The sequence below is a fragment of the Oryctolagus cuniculus genome, chromosome 17 (assembly GCF_051225735.1).
Source record: "Oryctolagus cuniculus isolate XC-2025 breed Fujian yellow rabbit chromosome 17, ASM5122573v1, whole genome shotgun sequence".
NCBI lineage: Eukaryota > Metazoa > Chordata > Mammalia > Lagomorpha > Leporidae > Oryctolagus > Oryctolagus cuniculus.
Genome location: NC_142883.1, coordinates 3,088,923 through 3,111,280, shown reverse-complemented (window position 1 = coordinate 3,111,280; position 22,358 = coordinate 3,088,923). Strand labels below are relative to the sequence as shown.

General features: G+C 61.0%; 1 protein-coding gene across 4 annotated transcripts in view; it reads left to right on the top strand.

The window, feature by feature from the left end:
• Positions 1-7,398: 7,398 nt before the first annotated feature.
• Positions 7,399-22,358, top strand: part of PGS1 (phosphatidylglycerophosphate synthase 1) — a 36,968-nt gene continuing 22,008 nt past the window's right edge. For 2 of the 4 annotated variants that reach the window (XR_016223472.1, XM_089316692.1), the window contains exons 1-5: positions 7,399-7,593; positions 14,693-14,882; positions 19,619-19,696; positions 21,245-21,344; positions 22,100-22,289. Coding sequence is in view for 2 of the 4 variants with exons in the window: in XM_089316692.1 (XP_089172818.1) it covers positions 7,460-7,593; positions 14,693-14,882; positions 19,619-19,696; positions 21,245-21,344; positions 22,100-22,289 (692 nt within the window). In the remaining 2 variants the exon portion in view is untranslated. Of the gene's footprint in view, positions 7,594-13,359; positions 13,478-14,692; positions 14,883-19,618; positions 19,697-21,244; positions 21,345-22,099; positions 22,290-22,358 lie in introns of all 4 variants that reach the window. The other 2 variants (XR_016223473.1, XM_051841566.3) reach the window with 2 other exon arrangements.

Here is a 22,358-nt window from a genome sequence, read left to right as displayed (position 1 = left end):
GGAGCTGCATTGGAAGTGGCGCAGCCGGGACTGAAACTGGCACTGTGATAGGGGAGGCGGCAGAGTAGCCTGCTGTGCCACAACACCGGCCCTGGCATTAATGGATGAATTTTGACTGTGTGGCGTCTTTGGAAGTCTCAGGAGCCGTGTGAGCTTGTGATGGGGAGGTGTAATGTTGGGGGGTGCGGGAATGGGGGGCATGGCGATTGAGGCCGATGGCAGGTCGACGTCTGCTCAGGGCCCTGCATCAAAGTCTCAGCCTGCCGCGGTGACCCGGCTCCTCGGCTTGCCCCATGCGCCCGGCTGCACGCCCAGCAGAGTGGAGGGCTCAGAGCAGAGCCGGGGAGGGCAGCCTGCTGGGCATAGGCGCACCGCCAGCTCCAGGGCGCCCAGGGCTTGGCTGCTTCCAGTCGTTCTGTGTTCCACTCTGCTGTGTTTTCCCGACCAGCTACCTGGTCGATGCCCCAGCCCCCTGCTGTCTCTGAGCCCCAGCTGAGGCTGCCCTGAGCCGAGAGGAGGGGATTCTACGTCATTCTCCCTGGGGACGGTGGCTCGGGCCCTTCTGCAAGTGTGTAAACTGGAAATGCAGCCCGTGAGCGGGCAGCACCACCCACAGGTCAGCATTCAGTGGGGCGGCCCCAGGAGCCGGATCTTCCTCCGCTGTCGCTCACAAGCAGTCTTCCCACAGTCCCTGGGACGTGTTTTCCCAGGCTGGAAGACGTGCGGTGATGACCCACGGCTGAATGCAGCCTCAAGATGCTTGCCTAGAGGCCTGCGTTGTGGCGCAGCAGGTAAAGCCGCCACCTGCAGTGCCAGCATCCCCGTGGGCGTCAGTTCGAGTCCCGGCTGCTCCACTTCCAATCCAGCTCCTTGCTAATGGGCCTGGGGAAGCCATGGAATACGGCCCAAGTGCTTGGGCCCCTGCACCCACGTGCGTGACCTAGACAGGATTCCAGGCTCCTGGTTTATTTGGGGATTGAACCAGTGGGTGGAAGGTCTTGCTCTCTCTCTGACTCTTTCAAATAAATAAATAAACAAATCTCTAAAAACAAACAAAACGATGGTTGGCCTATATAGAAAGTTAAAACATTTTTTTGCAATAATGTTGTCTGGAAATTTCACTCCCACGACTGAACCTGGGGTTTTCTTTGGAAACATCAGATGCTGTAGCAGCCCTGGGCTCCTATCCAGGGATGTCCCCATCAACCCTCAAGACGGGGACCGGCTCTCCAGGTCAGCACAGGTCCAGCCCCAGCACGACATCCCTCCCTTCTCTACCAGGAGCTGTCGGCTTCAAGGCAGCAGCTCAGCCCTGACCTCTGGCCCCACCCCCGACCCTAGGCTGGAGGGAACGGCGATTGGCTTTGGACGGTTGATTTGGGGTCTCTTCCCTTCAATCTGGGAGACTGGAGCTAAGTCAAGCTTGGGCCAGAGGAAGAGTCCGGAGCTTCTCACCCACCTGCGTGGACCTGGTCGGGTTTGGCCTCAGCTCATGCCTGACTTGATCCAAGGGGGACTTGGATGCAGCCCAGGCACACCAGCCTCTTGCTTTGGCTTCAGTGATGTGGGGGCCAGGCAGGGAGCAGCTGAGGAGGGGCAGCGGGCTAGGGATCTGCCAGGGACCCCCCCACACACAATGCCCCCCCCCGCCCCCAGCAGCCACCTGCCCCGGCTGCCCGGGCCTCCCTGGGATGCTGTGTTTCCCCACGCTGTCACGAGGCCTGCAGCTCCCCGCCGGGGTGGCGCTGGCTGCCTGCCATCCCACAAGAGGCTGAGATTCCCCTGAAACCAAGAGCTGCATTTATCCTCGCGGGCGGGAGAAGCAAGCCAGGGTGCTCTGCCCCGGAGGCGTTTCCAGAAATCCGGGCTCTGGCTTCTTGCTGACCCAGTGCCAGAAAGTCCTGGACGCCTTTGTGGTGAGGGAGGCGTTGAGCAACAGGCACTTTGTCTCGGGGGTGGCGAGCTTTTCCACACTGAAAGAGCCTGAATGATCAGCGGGAGAGCCCTGCCCTGCTCCGTCCCCTCCCCCGGGAGGGTGCCCGTGGGAGCTTCAGCATTGGCAGATTTGTCCTTAATGACCTCGCGCCTCCGGGCCAGCCCTCGGCACCATCAGACCCGGGCTCCTGGTTCCAGAAGACCTCATCACTTCCAGTTTGAGGGCCGGGGAGCCACGGGGAAAGTTGGCACACTCTGGTGCGCCGGCCAGGGGGCCGCTCTGGGGAATGAAGCGTCATTGGCACACAGCCAGGTTGCTGGTGTTTGCTACTTTGTACCCCGAGAGCATCCGGCCTGCAAAGCGCAGAATATTTGTCATTTAGCCCTTTAAGAAAATGCCGGGGCGGGCGTGGTGGTGACATCATCAGCGACCCATAACTGAGCAGCTCCCGCTTCGGATCCAGCTCCCTGCTAGTGAGCCTGGGAAAGCAGCGGATGATGGCCCAGATATTTGGGGCCCTGCACCCACATGGGAGACCGGGATGGAGTTTGACTCCTGGCTTCAGTCTGGCCCAGCCTTGGCTGTTGCAGCCATTCGGGGGAGTAAACCAGCTCTCTGTTGTCCTTTCAAATAAATGAATCTTTTTAAAAAGATGTGTGCTGATGCTGCTTGGAGTGAACAGAAGTCTCCTCACGCCAGGGAGGCTGGGGCTAGGTCTTAGTTTTAAGATTTATTTGTTTATTTTAAAAGACAGAGTTACAGAGAGAGAGACAGAGGAAGAGATCCGCCATCTGTTGGTTCACTCCTCAAGTGGCTGCAACCGCCAAGGCTGGGCCAGACTGAAGCCAGGGGCCAGGAGCTCCATCCGGGTCTCCCACGTGGGTGCGGGGGCCCAAGCACTTGGGCCACCCTCTGCTGCTCTCCCAGGCCACAGCAGGGAGCAGGATCGGAAATGGAGTCAGGACTTGAACTGGCGCCCATATGGGGTGCTGGTGTTGGCAACAGTGGCTTAACCTGCTGCACCACAACGTTGGCCCCAGGTCTTGGTTTTGGTGGGGAGAGTATCAGGGACTGGGCCAGGCCAGAGCACCCATTTACCAGGGAGAATGCTACCCCGGGGAGCAGGAAGCCGGGAAGGGGCTGGCAGCCTGAGGGGTGACTGAAGGCTCAGGTAAGCAGTCCCAAAAGGTGGACCCGAGCTGCCAGGCTGGACGTGGGTAGGAAACAGCAGTGCGGAGAGCACCCAGTGCCAGTGCCAGCGACTGCTGCTCCCGCCCGCGGAGGAAGAGCACGGAGCAGAGGTTCCTGCTTGCACCCGGGCCCCTCTGGAGGCCACTGCCTCGTGCCCTGCGTTCCTAACTCCAGCGGAGCCCAGTTCTGTGACCAGGCCCTCCGCTGGGAGCTCGGGGCACACAGGACCCTACGGCCCAGCGGGCGCTGTGGTGTAGTGGGTACAGCCTCCCCCTGGGATGCCAGCATCCGATAGGAGCACCCGTTCTTGTCCCGGCAGCTCCACTTCCGATCCAGCTCCCTGCTAATGCGCCTGGGAAGGCAGCAGAGGACGGCTTAAGTGCTCGGGCCCCTGCACCCACGTGGGAGACCTGGAAGAAGCTCCTGACTCCTGGCTTCAGCCCAGCCCAGTCCTGGCCATTTAAGCCATGTGGGAGAGTGACCCAGTGGATAGAAGATCTCTCTCTGTCTCTCTCTGTCTCTCTCTCTCTGTAACTTGGCCTTTCAGACAAATAAATACATTTTCTCACTTCCTGATGGGGGCAGGGAGACAAAACCAGACAGGACTGTCAGATCGCGGTGTTGCTGGAAGACCTTTCTAGGGGCAGGGTTTGGGCAGCGCTTGGGAGAGGCGGGAAGGAGTCTGAGGAGCTGCGAGAGGGCCTGGCTGGTGAGGCTGGGCCCCGTGACCAAGGAGAGGCCCAGAGGGCAAGGTGGCCTGGCCCGGGGCTGGCGTTAGCCCTTCCTTAGTGCCCAGGCTCCATCCCTGCCACCCAAGAGCACACGTGCCAGGAGCCACTGAGTAGCCCCTGGGTCTGGAGGCAGGAGGTGGGCTGCCGCCTCCCGATGCCTGTGAGTGTGCGGGCGTCCTGTGCTTGGGAGGGACCCTCTCTCCGAAGACGAGCGGGGGGCGGGGGACGTTGCCTGGCTGGGCAGGATTTTCAGTCCAGGGAGTGAATCAGAGGCACAGGGTTCAGGATTTCCTGACACTTCCTGCCTGGGGGAGTGACCTGCTCTCGGGGGCAGTGGCCTCTGACGTCAGCCACGCCAGCAAAGGATGGGTTTCCTGTCCCGTTTGGGAAGACACGGAATCCGCCACCAGGTTCCTGTCTGTAGCCCTGTAGCACCTCCCCTGCGAGAAGGAGAACCCCGGGGGTGTGGGCTTCCGGGGGGGGGGGCGGCCACAGGGTCTCAGAGGACAGATGTTGCCTGGGGCCGCCAAGGTGAGAACTCCAGTTGTGCAGCCCGGCGGGCCGCCTGAGCCACCTGCGTCTTATCTCCTGGGAGTGTCTCAGCCGAGAGGAGACCGGGATGTGCCGATCTGAAGACTCCCTCAGTGTCCACCAGGTGTGTGTGCCCTTGGGCCAGTCCTGGAGGCCTTGGTCGGTCGTGGGGGCCAGCACAACCTCACTGGGCTGTAGCTGTTTCAAACCAGGGGCTTGGCGGCATGTGGGGCATGTGGCTTCCCGTTTATCCAAAGTGTAAATACTTATTAGCTGGACTCCTATGCTATCTGTATCTGTTATCTGTGACTGCGATTTATTTCACATTGGAAACTCCCAGGGTTGTCCTTGTCACTGAACGCGTCCCCTGGCAAAGACTGAGTGCAGAAAGCAGCTGGGAGCTCTTTGCAGGATGCGCGGGCGGCCCACGTGGTGCTCGCTCTGCACCGAGCCCCACGGCGCGGCCGTTCGGCAGTTGTTGACTTTTTCACGACCACGTGACAGGCGCTGCGAGAAAGTGGAGCCCGGCCACGGATGCCCTCACCCCAGTTACTGGAAGTTAGGGATTGTGATGAGACAAGCATTTCAAACTTGGAAGGGCTGAATCAAATTCCACCTAGTGTTTGTAAAGCTGTCTGAACTTCAAAGGAACAATTGAAGCAATCCGAATCCTCACTGCTTGTAAACAATTTGGAAACTCTTGAGGAGCGACAGCAACCACCGGCATCCGGGGCACTTACCGGCACCCTGTCTTCCCCACTCCTTGCTTTTCACAGGAGACAATCCTTCTACCAGTCTTTGGCAATTTTTAAAATAAGTTTATTTATGGGCCAGCGCCATGGCTCACTTGGTTAATCCTCCGCCTGCAGCGCTGGCACCCCATATGGGTGCGGGGTTCTAGTCCCGGTTGCTCCTCTTCCACTCCAGCTCTCTGCTGTGGCCCGGGAGGGCAGTGGAGGATGGCCCAAGTGCTTGGGCCCTGCACGCACATGGGAGACCAGGAGGAAGCACCTGGTTCCTGGCTTTGGATCAGTGCAGCTCCGGCCATTGTGGCCATTTGGGGAGTGAACCAACGGAAGGAAGACCTTTCTCTCTCTCTCTCTCTCACTATCTGTAACTCTACCTGTCAAATAAAAAAAATTTTTTTAAAGTTTATTTATTTGAAAGAGTTACAGAGAGAGAGGGAGAGACAGAGAAAGAAGGAGGAAGGGAGAGAGAGAGAATCTTGCATCTGCTGGTTCACTCCCCAGATGGCCAAAATGGCCAGGGAGCTTCTTCCGGGCCTCCCACATGGGTGCAGGGGCCAAAGCACTTGGGCCATCTTCTGCTGTTTTTTCCCAGGCCATTAGCAAGGAGCTCGAATGGAAGTGGAGCAGCCGGGACTTGAACCGGTGCCCGTATAGGATGCTGGCGTTGCAGGCGGTGACTTTACTTGGTAGGCCACAAAGCCAACCACTCTTTGGTAATTTTTTTTTAAAGATTTATTTACCTGAAAGGCAGAGTTAGAGTTACAGGAAGATCTTCCGTTCACTTCCCAAATGCCTGTAACAGCCAGGATGGGGCCAGGCTGAAGCCAGGAGATCCATCCGGGTCTCCCACGTGGGTGGCAGGGGTCCAAGGACTTGAGCCCCCTTCCGCTGCCTCCCCAGGTGCATGAGCAGGGAGCTGCATCGGAAGCAGAGAGCAGCTGTGACTTCAGTGGGAGCCGCCGTGGGATGCCAGTGTGATAACTCACTGTGCCACAGTGCCAGCTCCTGCCAATCTGGTTTTCAGACTGTCACTGAATTTCCTTCTAGGATGTGGTTCTGCGGTGCCGCTGTTTATTTAGGCACGGCCCCCATGCTGATCGCTGGAATGTGTGCTTAGTCTCCTTGGGCTGCTTCTGCGGCGGCTCTAGGGGTGTCCGCCATCCTGGGACGGGCGGGCCGGATGTGATGCTGCCCCACGGCAGGTCTGGTTTCCAGCTCCGGCTGCAAGACGCGGCCAGGCAGCCCACGTCACGGGTGGGAGCGCGGCGCCCCACGCTTTTCAGAGTGCTGCAAGGCTCCCCCGCCCCGCCCTGTACGATTTATTTATTGCAAAGGCAGAGCTAGAGACAGCGGAATCTCCCACCCCTGGCCCGCCCGGCATCCCAAACGGCTCCGGTTTGAATCGGCTTCCTGCTAATGCGCCTGGGAAGCTGCGAAGGCGGCTCCAGTGCTGGGCCGGGCCACCCACGTGGGAGACCCGGATGGAGCTCCTGGCTTCAGCCTGGTCCAGCCCTGGCCGTTATGGCCATTTTGGGGTGAACCAGTGGATGGAAACTCTCCGCTCTCCGTCTCTCCCTCTTTCTCTGTAACTGTGCTTTTCAAATAAATAAACACAACTTCAAAACATTTTCAAAAGAACTCTTGTTTGAGAGAGGAAGCGACCGCTCGCGTCCAGTGGTCCACTTGCCAGATGCACGGAACGAGAGCCTGGAACTCAGCCCAGGCCCCCGACGTGGGAGGCGAGGGCGCCGTCACCGCTGCCTCCCAGGGTCTGCACCAGCGGGAAGCCGGAAAGGAGCCCGAGGAACCCAGGCAGTGCCGGGTGCGATGCTCAGCCCCAGGCCGCCCCCACGGGAGTGTGCGGAGCCCGCTCTGGGCCCCAGGGCGGCAGGCGCTGGCCCAGCCAGGCCCGTGCGCCAGTGCTGACCGCCTCACAAGGCTGTCCACCCGCCCATCGAGCGCAGCCTGCAGCAGCTCCTACGAGGCAGTCCCGCCTCCTGGCGAGCGGTTTCACGGCCGGCGGCGAGCCCGCGGGCTCCCTGCACCCGGGACCACCGGCGAGGCAGGGACGGCGCATGCGCACACCGGTGCACACCTGCGCAGGCCTGGCGGCTGCGTTTCCCACCACACCTCTGCAGCACGACCACTGCCTGGCCTGAGGGCCCACTGAGGCCGTGGAGGGGCCCGCACGCGGGCGGCAGCGGCTGAGGAGCGGAGCGAGCGAGCCCCCGAGACCCCCGCGCCTGCGCACTGCCGCCGTGTCCGCGTCCGCCGCTGCCAATAAAGTTCGCGCGCGCCGGAAGCGGAAGCGGCGAGTCTCCATGGCGGCCGCGACGGCGGGCCCGGTGTTCTGGAGGCGGCTGCTGGGCCTCCTGCCTGGTCGGCCCGGGCTGGCCGCGCTCCTGGGGCGCCTGTCCGACCGCCTCGGCAGGAACCGGGACCGCCGGCGCAGGAGGTGAGAGCGGCGGCGGGGCCGAGAGCGCGGGCCGCGGGCCTCGCGGCGCCCCCACCCCCACCCCGGCCGGGCCGGGGTCCCCGCAGCAGGCCCGCGCCCGTCCGCGCTGCCCGTCCGCGCCGCCGCCGCCCCCGGAGCCGGAGCCGGGAGGGTGGGCGGCTGCGGGCCGCGCAGCCGAGGCCGCCCGTGCTGACCGCTCTCACGGCGGGGAAGGGGCCGCCGACCTGGGCCCCGGGACGGGGTGCTGGAGGGGGGTCCCGGCCCTGCGCGCCCGCGGCGGGGCAGGCGTGAATCAGGCCTGCCGGGAGCCCGCGTCCGCGGCGTGGCTCACATCCTGCCGGGGAGGGCTGTGGAGCAATCCTGAGTCAGCCCGCGAGAGGAACCACTCGAAGTTTTTTTTTTTTATTTCTCCTAAACGAATTTGACAGGGCCCAGTGTTCTGGAAAAATACTGAAGTGAGCGGTTGTGTAACGGGCGAGATAGGCTTCGAGGCAGTTTGTACAGGCAGTGGCCTTCCGGAGCAAACAGTGGCCGGGCACCTGCTGACCTCGAGGCTGGCCGCCGCCGCCAGCGCTAAGAAGGGAAGCAGGGATTCTTTCGGGAGTCCCCCCCCCCCCCCTTAGGTTTTATTTATTCATTTGAGAGGCAGAGTTACAGAGAGAGCTCTTCCACCCACTGGTTCACTCCCCAAATGGTGGCAGTGGCCGGAGCTGGGCCACTCAGAGCCAGGAGCCAGGAGCTTCTTCCAGGTCTCCCGCGAGGCTGCCGGGGCCTGGGGCCGCGGGCCGCCTTCCTCTGCTTTCCCAGGTGCATTAGCAGGGAGCTGGATCCTTAAGTGGAGCAGCTGGGATTTGAACCCGTGCACCTGTATGGGAGGCCGACGCTGCAGGCTGGGGCTTTAACCCGCGGCGCCACAGCGTCGGCCTCGGCTTCTTCCGTTTGCTCGTCACACACAGCTGGGCTAGCCACCCCGACAGTTCTCGGGCGATGTGTTCCTTATCGTACTGCACCCACGTGAGAAAGTGAACAGCTTTCCCGTCACCCAGGGCAGAGCTGGAGGCTCCCAGGCGTGCATGAGTCCACGGGACGGAGTGGGCTCGGGCCAGATGGAGGCGTCAGCTTCCAGCAGCTTCCAGCAGCCGCCGGGGCGGCGGGGCTCCAGGGCGCTCTGGGAGTGGGCGGGGCTCCGGGCTGCCGTCTCCCGGCTGGTTCGGACCCTGTTGGACCTCTTGGGGTGACTGGGGGGACCCTTGGCGGTTTCAGCCATGAGCTCCTGGACTTGTGGCTCTTGACGGTGTTTCCTGTCTCCTGGGAACCGTGGCCATGGCTCCGACACCGGCGTGAGCCTCGGGCGGCAGCCGTGCAGGCTCTGGAGTTCTGCCTGTCAGGACTGGGGCCCTCAGACGTGTTGCCCAGGGCTCAGGACCGGGCCTGCTCTCGGCTCAGGCCTGCGGTCGTGTGGAGCTCGGGACATGGCCGCTGCAGCCCCAGCTCTTCCAGGGAGAGTGGACGGAGGCCGCTGCTGCTGCCTGCCCAGCCAGGGCTTGGGAAGGAGGGAATCCCGGTGGTTTCCTTGCTAGATTTGAGCCTTACATTTGCTCCGTTAAAACAAATCCTAGAGGGGTGGATGTGGTGCGCTGGGTGGCTGTCGGTGCCTCTGGCATCCCCTGCTTGCGGGGGCCCAAGCGCCTGCGGGTCTCCTGCTGCTTTCCCAGGCCATCAGCAGGGAGCTGGGTCAGAAGTGGAGCAGCCGGGCCCTGAACTGCACTCAGGTGTGGGATGCTGGCCGCATACGCTGTCGCTTCACCCGCACCACAGCACCAGCTCCTTTTAAATGTTTAAAAAGATTTATTATTATTTGAAAGGTAGAGGAGCCAGCCTGGGGCACACGTGCCGGTGGGTGCCGCTTGTGCACACGGTGGTGTGATCACGCTCCGCGGTCAGGCCAGCCGGGGCCGTCGGGAGCAGCAGAGCACGTGATTGACTCTCAGCAGGCGCTCGGATGGGTTATACATGTGATTCGGACTCCTGGCCTCGCCGGGTGGCGGGGTGAGGAGTGAGCGCGCATCTACGACTTCCTTTTGGCAAAGCCAGGAGGCGAGTTTGCGGTCAGCGTGCAGCCGAGCGCCGGCAGCCCTGGCCTCCTGTGCTGGACCTGCTGTGGGAGTGCAGCGGCCGTGGGTCTTCTGTAACCTGCGGGAATCCGCTCACTTCCCTCCCTTGCGTCTGGCTCTTGCGTTAGCCAGGAAGCGCTGTGACTGTTGCTGGTTCTCGTCAGCGCGTGTGACTGACAGGGCAGGGTGGGTTTTTCTTAAAAAAGTAGTTTCTGAAAATACTGCAGTCCAGAGAGCGCAGTTTCTTTTTAAACTGTCTTTCTTTTTTTCGTTGTTGGGACAGCTTTGGATGGGACCCGAGCCGCAGAGCTGGGAGCACAGATTTTCCTTGGGGTTCAGAAGTGCTGGGGCCTGCCGACCACGGCTCTGCGCCTGCCGAGAGGGGCTGCGCGGCTGCCCTGGGTGTGCCCGGCGAGCGCGGCTGCCCTGGGTGTGCCCGGCGAGCGCGGCTGCCCTGGGTGTGCCCGGCGAGCGCGGCTGCCCTGGGTGTGCCCGGCGAGCGCGGCGCGGTGTTGTGCTCCTGTGCGCTTGGGAGTGGAGGATGCAGGCACTCCTCCTGCCCGCCGTCTCCTTGGTCCAAGGCCACACGTTCCCTGTTTGCAGGACACCCTAAGAAGTTGGCCAGCAGCGCGTGTGCCATCGGTAGTGAGCCAGGTCCTGCGGCTTGTGGGTAGCTGATGTGTCCTCAGAAAATGCAGAGGCGTGGAGGCGTTGCCTGAGGCTGACACGTCGCCCCGGGGGCTTCTCTGGGGTCTTTGCTGGCTGACCTGCAGGCACGTCCTTCCAGTCCGGGGGACGAGGTGTGCGGTGGTTTTGCGTAGAACATGTGCAGCTTCAAGATGTTGGTGAGTGGGCCGGCGCCGGGGCATAGCAGGTGCAGCCACTGCCTGCGATGCTGGCATCCCATGTGGGCGCCGGTTCATGTCCGGCTGCTGCATGTCCGACCCAGCTCCCTGCTAATGGCCTGAGGAAGCAGCAGAAGATGGCCCAAGTGCTTGGGCCCCTGCCAGCCTCGTGGGAGACCTGGAGGAGAGTTCTTGGCTCCGGGTTCAGCCTGGGCCCCGCGCCCGCCCTTGCAGCCACCTGGGGAGTGAACCAGCAGAGGGAGGGTCTCTCTCTCTGTAACTCTGACTTTCAAAAAGTAAATTTAAGAAAAGGGAGAAATGGAAAGCTGTCTCCCCTCGGGAGGGAGAAGTGCCTTCTGCGTAGTAGGTGTGTTCCTGGTGTCTGCTTGCTGGTTACTGTGAGCTCAAGCCTGCCGCGTGCTGTGCCTCAGGAGGCTGTGTGGGGTGCATTGCCCTGCCTGTGCCTGCCTGCTGGCCGCCCCAGTTCAGGGGCTCAGGGACAGCAGCACCCACGTGCTTGCTCTTTGGTCAGGGCGGTACACGTGGGGGTCCCTCCTGAGATGGGGGCAAGAAACCGCCCCTCCCCCATGCCCACTAGCCCGTGCCCCTCCTGGGGATGGAGGGGTGGGTCCCCAGGTCGAGGGTCTTCAGTGCTTAGGCCTGGCCCACTCCTCGGTTCAGTTTCCGTGGGAAGCCTTCAATCCTGGGATGGAACCTGTACTCAGGTGTCCTGTGGGTGGGTGGTGACTGGACCTGGCTGCTTCTGGCACATTTCACGATTCGGGTCGCAGGCTGAGGATGGTTCTGCGTTGTTTTGGTTGATACTGAGGTGTGCGCGCAGCCGCTAGGTCCCTGGCACTGGGGGGGCGCCACCTGCTGTTGTGCCAGCCCTGTTCACAGCTCTTCCCAGCATTCCAGAGGAAGGAGCAGAACCTCCTCCCAGGGACCGGAAGCAGGGTAGATGGTATCTAGAGAGAGATAAGAGACAGGATGCCGGGAGCGGGGCCTGCGTGTGGCAGCTGTCTGCAGGGCGATGTGACACGTAGAGCCCTGCTGTTCGGCGAAGTTTGGTGAAGTAACCACAGCTCTGCCTCTCGGGGCCGAGCGTTGCCGGGAACGAGTGTTTTCTCAGTCCGCCGCCCTGGTGGGAGAGGAGCTGCGTGTGCAGGTGGTTGGCCCCTGGAGGCTGGGGATTACTGTGCAGTGGGGGCTGCTGCTAACTCAGAGTGGGGGGAGCCTTTTCTGGGAAAACTCCCAGGAGCGCCATTGCAGAGAGCCGGGAACTAACCCCCACGGGTGCTGCCTGCATGAAGAAGTGGCCCCGAGCAGGGCTGGGCGAAGCCAGCTGCGGGGCGCCCGAGGGCACTGGCGCTCTGTGGCTGCCACGCTGCAGTTAGGCCAAGCGTGTCCCCAGCCTCCGCGTGGTCTCCAGGGCGTGTGCTGTCACCGTCACTGGGGACACTGTCACCACACTCAGCTCCTCTTCGAAGCGCCTCCCTTTTCAGGGATGTGAAATTGTCACTTAAGGTTAGTGAGTCCCTGAGACCCACCTGTCTTTGTGCCCCTGTGAGACACCCCCGTGGGTACCCAGGTGCCTCAGGAAGCCAGCCTGAGAGGCCCTCAGCAGCCCTGGGAGCGAGGCCCTGGCAGGCCCGAGGGTTCCGGTGCAGGCGGCCGGCGGCCCGCTCCCCCGTGGACGTGGTGTGTGTGCCTGTGAGGTTCTCGGCTTTCCCTGTGGAGGGAGGTTTCTGTCCGTTCCTGCGCTCCTGCTGGTCCTCCTGCAGGCCGCAACGCGGTCTCTGGTCACCCGGGAGCTCCCCTTGTTGTCGGTTGTGTAACTAATTTGCATTTCCTCTCGGGTGGTTCTTGGTGATGGCGGGCTGTCAGTTTGTGAGGCCGCTGAGGTGGTGGGGGGCGGACTGCCCGGCCCTTCTGCGTGCACCTTCCGGCCCGTCACAGGCGCTCGCTCGAGACCTGCACTGGGCTCGCGCTGACACCTTATTTATTTATTTATTTGACAGAGTTAGGCAGCGAGAGAGACAGAAAGAAAGGTCTTCTTTCCATTGGTTCACCCTCCAAATGGCTGCTACGGCCGGCGCTGCGCCGATCCGAAGCCAGGAGCCAGGTGCTTCCTCCTGGTCTCCCAAGCACTCGGGCCATCCTCCGCTGCCCTCCCGGGCCACAGCAGAGAGCTGGACTGGAAGAGGGGCAACCGGGACTAGAACCCGGTGCCCATATGGGATGCCGGTGCCGCAGGCGGAGGGTTAACCAAGTGGGCCATGGCGCCGGCCCCTTGTGTTGACACTTGACCTGTTCTGCTTGCCGTGTGCCACGGAGTGTTCCCGTGGCTTCCTCTGGGAGCTGGTGTGTCTCAGCCTGCCTGGTGGCCTGGCTTCCAGGAAGTGGGGAGAAGCTCTGAGGCAGAGCTGCAGCGAGCTGATGGTGCCGAGGGCTTCCCACTGCGAACACTGTTTCATTCGTGAATATTATTGGCGCCGAGGCCCCCTTGGGGGCTTCCAGTTGATAGATGGTTGTGCAGCTTCCCTGTTGTCTTGTGGCTTTCTGCTGGAACAGATTCCCCTCCTCTTCCAGGTGCGGCGGGAGCAGAGCCCACAGTTTGGGGAGTTGAGGGGGCAGTCACTTCTCAGGTGTCTGGGCCTTCCCTTTGTGGGTGCCGTCACCTTTCCCAGGGACGATGGGGGTGGGGGAGTGCGCTTCTCCACCTCTGCAGTGGGCGTCCAGGCCAGGCCGCCTTCTCGGATCCAGAGAGCCAGCGCCTTCACCATTGACTCAAGTTTTCTTGGCAGTGAGTCGGCCATGACAGACGAGCGGCTTTCTGGGAAGCCCAGCTGGGGCCATCTGGCGTCTGTGCAGGGACACTCAGGAGCCCTGGGAAGACTTGGCGCTTTATCACGCAGCACGCAAGTGAGGTCATCTTCCTGGAACTTGTGGCCATTCAGGCCCTGGTGTGCGCGTGCTCTCCCCAGAGTCCCTGTGGAGGCCATCTCTGTCCGCAGCACTGGCGCTCACAGCAGGGCGGGGTCTGTGTGCAGCCCCTCCGCCCCTGCCCTGCAGGTGCTCAGTGCACGGCGGGGTTGCCCAGGGTGAGGTGTGGTCGAGTCCTGCTGGCCGGAGACGGGTGCAACCCCCCCCTTCGTGTCACCTCTGACCTCTTCCTGCTTCTGCTTTTGTCTGCGAATCTCAGTCTTAAAGAGAACAGTCAGTCTCTGGGTTCTTCCTGGGACAGAAGCCCCGTGTGTCCTCTGGGCCTTCGGCCGGATACTCAGGCTTCTGCAGAGTGACCTTGTCTGCTGTCTTTCCCTGGCTCTCTGCAGGCAGGGCTGGTGTGGTTTTATTTTTATATGAGAGGTGGAGTTACAGGCTGAGAGGGAGAGCCAGAGAGAGAGGCTGCCGTCCGCGGGTTCACTCCCCGGGTGGCGGAGGACTCGCCTACTGCGCCACGGCGCCAGCCCTGTTTTGTTTTTTATAAATTTCACCACATGGGATGTTTTTACTTACCATGCATATTTTTTTCTTATTTTTTAAAGACTTATTTTTTATTTGAAAGGCAAGAGTTACGGGGCCAGGGGTGTGGGGGGGGTGGGGATCAGTCGATCTGCTATCTGCTGGTTCACTCCCAGCCAAGACTGGGCCAGGCTGAAGCCTGGAACCATGAACTCCATCCTGATGTCCAGCGTGGCTGGTAGGGGCCCAAGTACTAGGGCCATCTTCTGCTGCCTTCCCAAGCGTGTTAGCAAGGAGCTGGATTAGGAGTGGAGCAGCCGGGAATCAAACCCGGCCCAGCTGTGTGTGATGCCAATGACACAAGCAGTGGTTTTGCCCACGGTGCCGCAGCACTGGCCCGCTCTTCTCCCCGAGGTGTGTTTGTTGGAAGGTGGCATGACTCACCTTGCGCTGGCTTCTGTGAGTTCCTGTGGTTGCCCTGACTTTGGTCCGTGTTTGGGATTCACTTAGAGCTCGGGGTCTGCCCACAGCCAGTGGGTCCTTCGTGTCCCGAGAGGAGGGAGGGTGAAGGATAAACCCTCTGGCAGAGCTTGCCTGGGGCTCCCTTTCAGCTGTTCTAGAAAATCTGAACCGTCCTCCCCGGCGGAGTGTGAGCCCTTGTGTGTCCTCCCCCAGGTCGCCATGGCTGTTGCTGGCTCCCTTGCTGTCCCCCGCGGTTCCCCAGATCACCTCGCCGCCTTGCTGCCTGTGTCCCGAGGGCGTGCACAGGTTCCAGTGGATCAGAAACCTGGTTCCAGAGTTCGGAGTCTCCAGTTCCCACATCAGGGTGCTGTCCTCCCCGGCAGAGTTTTTCGAGCTCATGAAGGTAAGCCGTGTCTAGGGGAAAGGGGGACAGTTTGAGGGAGAGTTTTGGGGGAGTCCGGCCGGGAGTCCTGAGGCCTTTTGGTTCTGGAAGCTTCTGGTGGCTGCTCAGCTCAGTCCTTTCGCTCTGCCTTTTAGGTTTCACTTCCAGGTGGTCGAGTCGCGCCAGTCAGAGGCCTCCCTGTGGGTTGGCGTCTCAGTGCAGTAGCTCAGAGCAGGGAGCCGTGAGGACAAGGCCCGGGCTCGGGTTCCTGCGGGCGCGTTGAGTCCCTGTTCCTTGTGAGGGCTCCAGCCTCCACGGCACCTCCCTGCACAGGGAGGGGGCTGCGGGGGAGTGCTCCCCTGGCCCCTGCACCAGGGACTCCTGGCCCCGGAGACGGCTCTCAGCGTAGCGGCGCTGCCTTAGAGGATGTGATACACCGGAAGTGAGGGGACTGGGAGTTGGGACATATGCTGGCTTGACGTCTCCTGGCCCTGGTTCTTTGTGCGACGCTGTCTGCAGTGTGCACCGTCCCTGTCCTGGTAGTGATGCAAACTTGGCCTTTCGGGGGGTTCAGCTTCCAGCATGTTAACCAGGTTTGCATGCCAAGTCTTGTCTTTGTGGTTAAGCTGCTAATTGGAGTGAAGTAATGTGTAACAGCACGAACTCTGCATTCCTGTGAGCAGAGCGTGGGGCTGAAAGTCGGGGGGGGGGGGTCCGGTAGCCGGGCGGAGTGCTGAGCCAGCGTGGGGGTGTGGAAGGTGAAGCCCTCTCCCTCTGCATGCCTGCCCGTGTTCTCTCCCTTTGCCCTCTGTCTGTGGAGCCACGCAGCCTGATTTCTCTCCGGTGCGTCCCAGAGTGTGTTCTCTGTGCGCCCGTGCGTGCAGCTGGTCCCCTGTCCTCCGCGGCCTGTTGTGGGCGCACGCACGCCTCTCTGCCTGCACACCTTGCTTGGGTGCAGCGGTGCCACTGCTGCCGCCACCCACTCTTTGCCCCACTTGGCTCTCTCTGGGCATGAAGACACGTGTTTTTCAAAGGCGGCTCCTGTCTCCTGATCAGCGCTGGGTGAACGACTTGGCGTCTCCCCTGGCTGAGCCCTGACCCAGAGGCCTGGCCGTGCTGTGCATCTGCCTGCGGTGGGTGGGGCGCAGGGGCCGGTCCCTGCCTCTGGACCAAATCGGGACAGATTTCTGTGGCTTGGATCACAAGGAGTGGCGTATCTGTTTCTTCCCTTGTTCTGTGGGGAGGGGGCGGGGATGCCTCTGTCTGGTCTCGCACCTTTGCCGCAGCGCCCTGGGCCCGCAGTGAGCAGCAGACAGGCCTTGTCGCCTGTGCCCACTGCCTCCCAGCGTGCTCGGTGCTCCTCCTCACTGTCGTCTCCGCACGGAAGAAGCAACCTTGGGGAGTTGCCGCGATTTCTTTCCTGTACCTGAGCCCTTGGCCACGGCGTGTCCATGCCTCTGCCAGGTCGGAGGGCTGTCTTCTGTGCTGACAGGGTGGATTGGCTGAGGTTCCTTCTCAACAGGGCGATAGGCACAGCCATGCTTTGGGCCCCGCGCGCACCTCACTCCCACGTGCGCCTGCTCTGGGGCCAACATTTGATAGCGCTGCTGTTCTCCGTGCCCTCACCTCTGCCCTGGCCTGCCGAGAGCTGCAGAGCTGGGGCAGGGTCCGGGGGCTGGCCTGGGCTGCGGTGCTGGGAGTGGTGCACTCTGCACCGCCCTCACAGGTGCTCCCTCTGGCCAGCTGGTGAGGAAGGAAGGGTGGGAGGAGCTTGGCCGGCGTGTGTTCCCGCAGGTGCACCGTGGCGGGCCTGGCGCTGGGGCCTTGGCTTGCAGTCTGCTTCTGTCACTCAGGAGCATGTCGGACAGCCGTGTCAGTGTACAGACTTCCTGCTTTGTGCTGGCCGTGTGCTGAGTTTTATAGGAGGGTTAGGCTGAATGTTTTGTTTTACTTTTTTAAGATTTTTAAAAGATATATTTATTTCAAAGTCAGAGTTATACAGAGAGAGGAGAGGCAGAGAGAGAGAGGTCTCCCATCCGATGGTTCACTCCCCAGTTGGATGCAATGGCCAGATCTGTGCTGATCTGAAACCAGGAGCTTCTTCTGGGTCTCACATTACATGGGTGCAGGGGCCCAAGGACTTGGGCCATCTTCCACTGCTTTCCCAGGCCACAGCAGAGAGCTGGATCGGAAGTGGAGCAGCCAGGACTCGAATCAGCACCCATATGGGATACTGGCGCTGCAGGCCGGAGCTGGTCCCCGCTGTGCCACAGTGCCAGCCCCTACTTTTATTTTAAAAAGATTTATTTATTTTAATTTGAAAGGCAGAGTTGCAGAGAGAGAGAGGGAGGGAGGGAGGGAGAGAGAGAGACAGAGATCTTCCATCTGCTGGGTCACTCCCCAGATGGCTCTAATGGTTGGGACTGGGCCAGGTTGGAGCCAGGAGCCTGGAACTCCGTCCAGGCGGGCGGTGCAGGCTCAAGCACTGGGGCTGTCCTCTGCCTTCCCAGACACGTTAGCGAGGAGCTGGAGCTGAAGTGTAGCAGCCGAGCTTGACTGGTGCTCCGGCAGCGTACGCCGGCGTTGCAGGCAGCACTTACCACACTGCGCGCACTGTGCGGGCCCTGCAGGCTGGCTGGCGTGGGGCCGGCATCGTGACTTGCAGGGTAAAGCTACTGCCCGTGAGCTGGTGCCGTTTTGTGTACCGGCTGCTCCACTTCGGATCCAGCTCTCAGCTAATGGCCTGGGAAAGCAGCAGCAGATGGCCCAAGTGCCTGGGCCCCTCCCACCCATGTGAGAGACGGGAAGAAGCTCCTGGCTCCTGGCCTCGTTCCGGCCCCGCACTGGCTGCTGCAGCCATCTGGGGAGTGAACCAGCAGATGGGAGATGGCTCTCTCTCTGTCTCTGCCTCTTTCTCTGTAACTAGACTTTCAAAATAAATGAGTCTTAAAAAAAAAAAAAAAAAGGTTTATAAATGTTGACTTCAGGGCTGGGGAATGTTTTATCTGCCGGGGGCCTTTGGATACTTACGGCATCATCTGTAGGCCATGCAGCATTATCAGGTTAAAAATCAGCCTTCTGGGGCCGGCGCCGTGGCTCAATAGGCTAATCCTCTGCCTAGCAGCGCCGGCACACCGGGTTCTAGTCCCGGTCGGGGCACCGGATTCTGTCCCGGTTGCCCCTCTTCCAGGCCAGCTCTCTGCTGTGGCCAGGGAGTGCAGTGGAGGATGGCCCAAGTGCTTGGGCCCTGCACCCCATGGGAGACCAGGAGAGGCACCTGGCTCCTGCCTTCAGATCAGCGCGGTGCGCCGGCCGCGGCGGCCATTGGATGGTGAACCAACGGCAAATGAAGACCTTTCTCTCTGTCTCTCTCACTGTCCACTCTGCCTGTAAAAAAAAAAAAAATAAAATAAAAAAAAAAAAAATCAGGCTGCTGTAGCTTTATTGAATTCCCAGTCCTGTCTGTGGTTGCCTTGCCTGGGCCAGACCAGAGGATTTTGTGGTCCTTGTGTGCAGCCCGCGGGCTAGACGGTCCCCACCCCTGGTTTATTTGGTAGGTTACCATACACGCTTTGGGCTGGCGGGCTAGCTTTATTTATTTATTTATTTTTACATTATTTTCCCCTTATTTGAAAGATACAGAAAGAGATTTGTGATCCATGGGTTCACTCCCCAGGTGCCTGCAACAGCCAGCACAGGGCCAGGAGCTCCATCCAGATCACCCACGTGGGTGGCAGGGACCCAAGGACTTGAGTCGCTGCCACTGCCCCCAGGGTGTGCATTAGCAGGAAGCTGGGGTGGGGGTGAAGGTGGAGGGGTGGGGGTGTGGCTCAGAGGGTTAGCTGCTGCTTGTTAGGCTGCACAGCTTCTGGTCCAGCTCCCTGCTCCTGCGCCAGGGAGGCAGTGGACGATGCCCCAGCGCTTGGGCCCCTGCGCCAGTGTGGGAGGCCCGATGGCATCCCAGGCTCCAGGCTTCAGCCTGCCTGGTCCTGGCACGTGTGGCCATTTAGTGAGCCAGTGGATGCACGATCTCTTTCTTTCCGTCTCTTCTCTCTCTGTCACTCTGCCTTTCTAATAAATACATTTTTGAAATTGATTTGAAAGTCTTAGGCAGAGAGGGAGGGAGAGATCCTCCATCTGCTGGTTCACCCCTCAAATATCCACAACAGCCAGGGCTTGGGCCAGACCGAAGCCAAGAGCTGGGAGCCTCCCCTGGTTCTCCTACGGGGCCCAAGCGCCTGGGCCACCCTCTGGTGCCTTCCCAGGTGCACCAGCAGGGAGCTGGATTGGAAGTGGAGCAGAGAGATCGATATTCATGTGCTGGCTTCATTCCCCAAATGGCCATAATGGCTGGGGCTGAGCCTGGAGCAGGCCAAGGCCAGGAGCATGGACATGGAACTCCCTCTGGGTCTCCTGTGTGATGGCAGGGGCTCGAGTACTCAGGCTGTCTTCCATTGCCTTCCCGGGTGCACCAGCAGGGAGCTGGATCCAAAGTAGAGCAGCTGGGACTTGAACCGGTGCTCACATGGGATGGGCAGCTTGATCTGCTGTGCCCCAGTGCTACCCTCCCTCCCCTGAAGTGAGATCTTAACCACTGTGCCAAACACCCAGCCCTTTGGGCTTGCTTTAAATATTGGTTGGTGGAGACAGAGGGTTGTTCAGCTTGGGGTGTGCTTTCCCGCCAAGGACAAGGGATGTGTTCTCGGTGAACTCCCGAAGGGCGAAATGTGAATTCTGGATTGTGTCTCCTCTTTCAGGGGCAGATAAAAGTAGCCAAGAGACGGGTCGTGATGGCGTCCCTCTACCTGGGGACAGGTCCTCTGGAACAGGAGCTGGTAAGCCCGTGGGAGGTCTCGGCTGCTGGGCGCCATCAGGCTGGGGTGGGTCCGCCTTTCCCAGCCCCCTCAGCCTGCTCTTGCTTCTGTCACCCCGGGTGTGGTCAGGGTGACAGCCAGGGTCTCTGGGCTGCTCTGTCTACCAAGGTCGGGCTTGGTAGAGTGGCCACAGGCCAAGTCTGGCCTGCTGCCTGTTTCTGTATGGCTTGTGAGCTAAGAGCAGTTTCCATGTTTTCAAGTGATTGGGGAAAAAAAAGAACATTTTGTGGTTTGTATAAAGTATGTGAAATTCAGATTTCTGTGTCCATAAATAAAGTTTTATTGGAACACAGCCATGCTCATTCCCTGGCATACTGTCTGCGGCTGCTCCGCGTTAGAGACGCCTGAGTAGTTGTGAGGGAGCCCATCTGGCCCGAGGGGCCCAGACAGGGCTTTCTGACCCTGTGCTGGACAGATGCCCCCGCGTGCAGCTGGCCTGGCTCGCCCAGCCTGCCCACACCTGGCGGCGGGAGCAGGTGTGCTGTCCTTGTCTCACCTGGACTTGCTGGCTCCCGCCATACTTGGCAGTCTCACGGAGGCAGCCCCAGCGGGTTTGCACGCGAGGCCCTGTGTGGACCCGGAGGTCGGGCTGCAGTGAGCGTGTCAAGGAGGCCTGTGCTTTGTCAGTCCCCTGGGGACTGCCCCCAGGGAGTGGACGGGCCGGCTGCCCACAGTAAGCGTTGCTTCCTGTTTCATCCTCATTCAGGATCACAGGTGGGAGCTGGGAAATGCTGCAGGGGGGGGGGGGGGTTAGCACATGCCCTTCCCCTGCCCTCTCAGCCTCTCTGAGCAGGGAGGTCACCTCTGAGTTGGGACGCACTCTCACGGCTGTGTGCAGAGCCTGCGCAGTCTCACGGGAGAATGTCACATCCAGCCGTGAGAGCGGCTGCTGGGAGACTGCCCGGTCCCTCTGTTCAGCAGGTACCTGCCGAGCACTAGCCACAAGTGGTGCTTTGTCTGTTTTTTTTTTTTTTCCTTTTATTTATTTATTTGTAAGGCAGAGTTAGAGGGAGAGACAGAGAGGTCTTCCATCCACTGGTTCACTCCCCAAATAGCCACAATGGCCGGAGCTAGGCCAGTCTGAAGTGAGGAGCCAGGAGCTCCATCTGGGTCTCCCACGCGGGTGCAGGCACTCGGGCCGTCCTCCACTGCTTTCCCAGGTGCATTAGCAGGGAGCTGGGTTAGAAGTGAGTAGCCGGGGCTCAAACCAGCGCAGATGTGGGAGCAGGTGGCAGTTTTGCTTGCTACACCACAACGCCGGCCCCTGTTTGTTGTCCTTGAGGGAGTCCTAGAGCTCAGGCCCAGTCTGCTGGGCAGCAAGGCCCTTGTCTGCAGCCGCCCTTCTGTGCTGAGGCCAAGTCCAAGAGGAGGGTGGCGATGGCGTGTGCGTGTGTAAGTGTGTGTGTGTGGCTCAGCGAGCACACTTAGGGCGCTAGTTGTTCATGTTTGAGTACACCAGGCATCGTCCAGGTCTTTCACGTCGATTCCTTTTGGTTCTTTCCTCGTTAGGTGGATTGCCTGGAAAGTACGCTAGAAAAATCTCTCCAAGCAAAATTCCCTTCTGACCTCAAGGTCTCCATCCTCTTAGACTTCACGCGGGGCTCGAGAGGTGGGTGTGGTGCGCGCCGCCTCTTTCCTCTCTCAGGTCCTCGGGATGCGATGTGAGGGCTTACCCTGGGCCCCACCTCCTACCCCGCCGCCCCTCTGGCCCGTCCTCAGGCAGAGATGGTGAAGACTCCCAGGCTGGCTTGAGGCTGCCTGGTGGGCCCCGTGTGACCGAACGCCCGACTAAAACAACTTAAGAAAAGCATTTTCGACCCCTGAGACTGACTGTGGGCAGGCTGAGGGCCAGGGTCCTTTCCTGGCCCTGCTGCTTTTAGACTGACTGCTTTTTCATGCTCTGGCGGCCGCGGCTGTGTCCCCACGATGCCTTGTCCATTGGAGGAGAGTCAGCCTCCCTGAGAGACAAGCCCAAGCTCCTGGGGGCCTGTGTGCACCTGCTCCTGGGCTTGGCGTGTGCCGCGCAGCCTGGCTCCCCTGGAGCTGTCGGGGTGAAGAGTCCTCTTTCCCCAGAGTAGAAAGGCTGAGAGTGGGGTGCCGGTGCCCCAGGAGGCAGCTGGGGCAGCTGCCAGCAGGAGGGCGTGTGAGAGATGCAAGGGTCTGCGACACAGGGCACCCCAGGCCTGCTCCGAGCTATGGCCGGCGTCCAGAGCAGACGTGTCCCAGGGTCCCCTGGCGGCGTGGCCGATCCAGGTGGGCAGTGCGGTCTCCGGGTGCCCACTGGGGGTGGTCCCTCCCTGCGGGCAGGCGGGCGTCTGGCCCGGCGTCAGCTGCCCCCCGTTTCCTCTGCTCCCATACATACAGGCAGGAAGAACTCGCGCACGATGCTGCTCCCACTCCTGCAGAAGTTTCCAGAACAGGTGCGAGTCTCCCTCTTCCACACGCCAAACCTCCGTGGGCTCCTGCGGCTCTTTATCCCCGAGCGCTTCAACGAGACCATCGGCCTCCAGCACATCAAGGTGTACCTGTTTGACAACAGTGTGATCCTGAGCGGGTGAGCAGCCCTGCCAGTGTCCGCCTTCGCGCCTGCAGCGTGGTCGGCAGCGGGAGGAGGAGGAAGGGC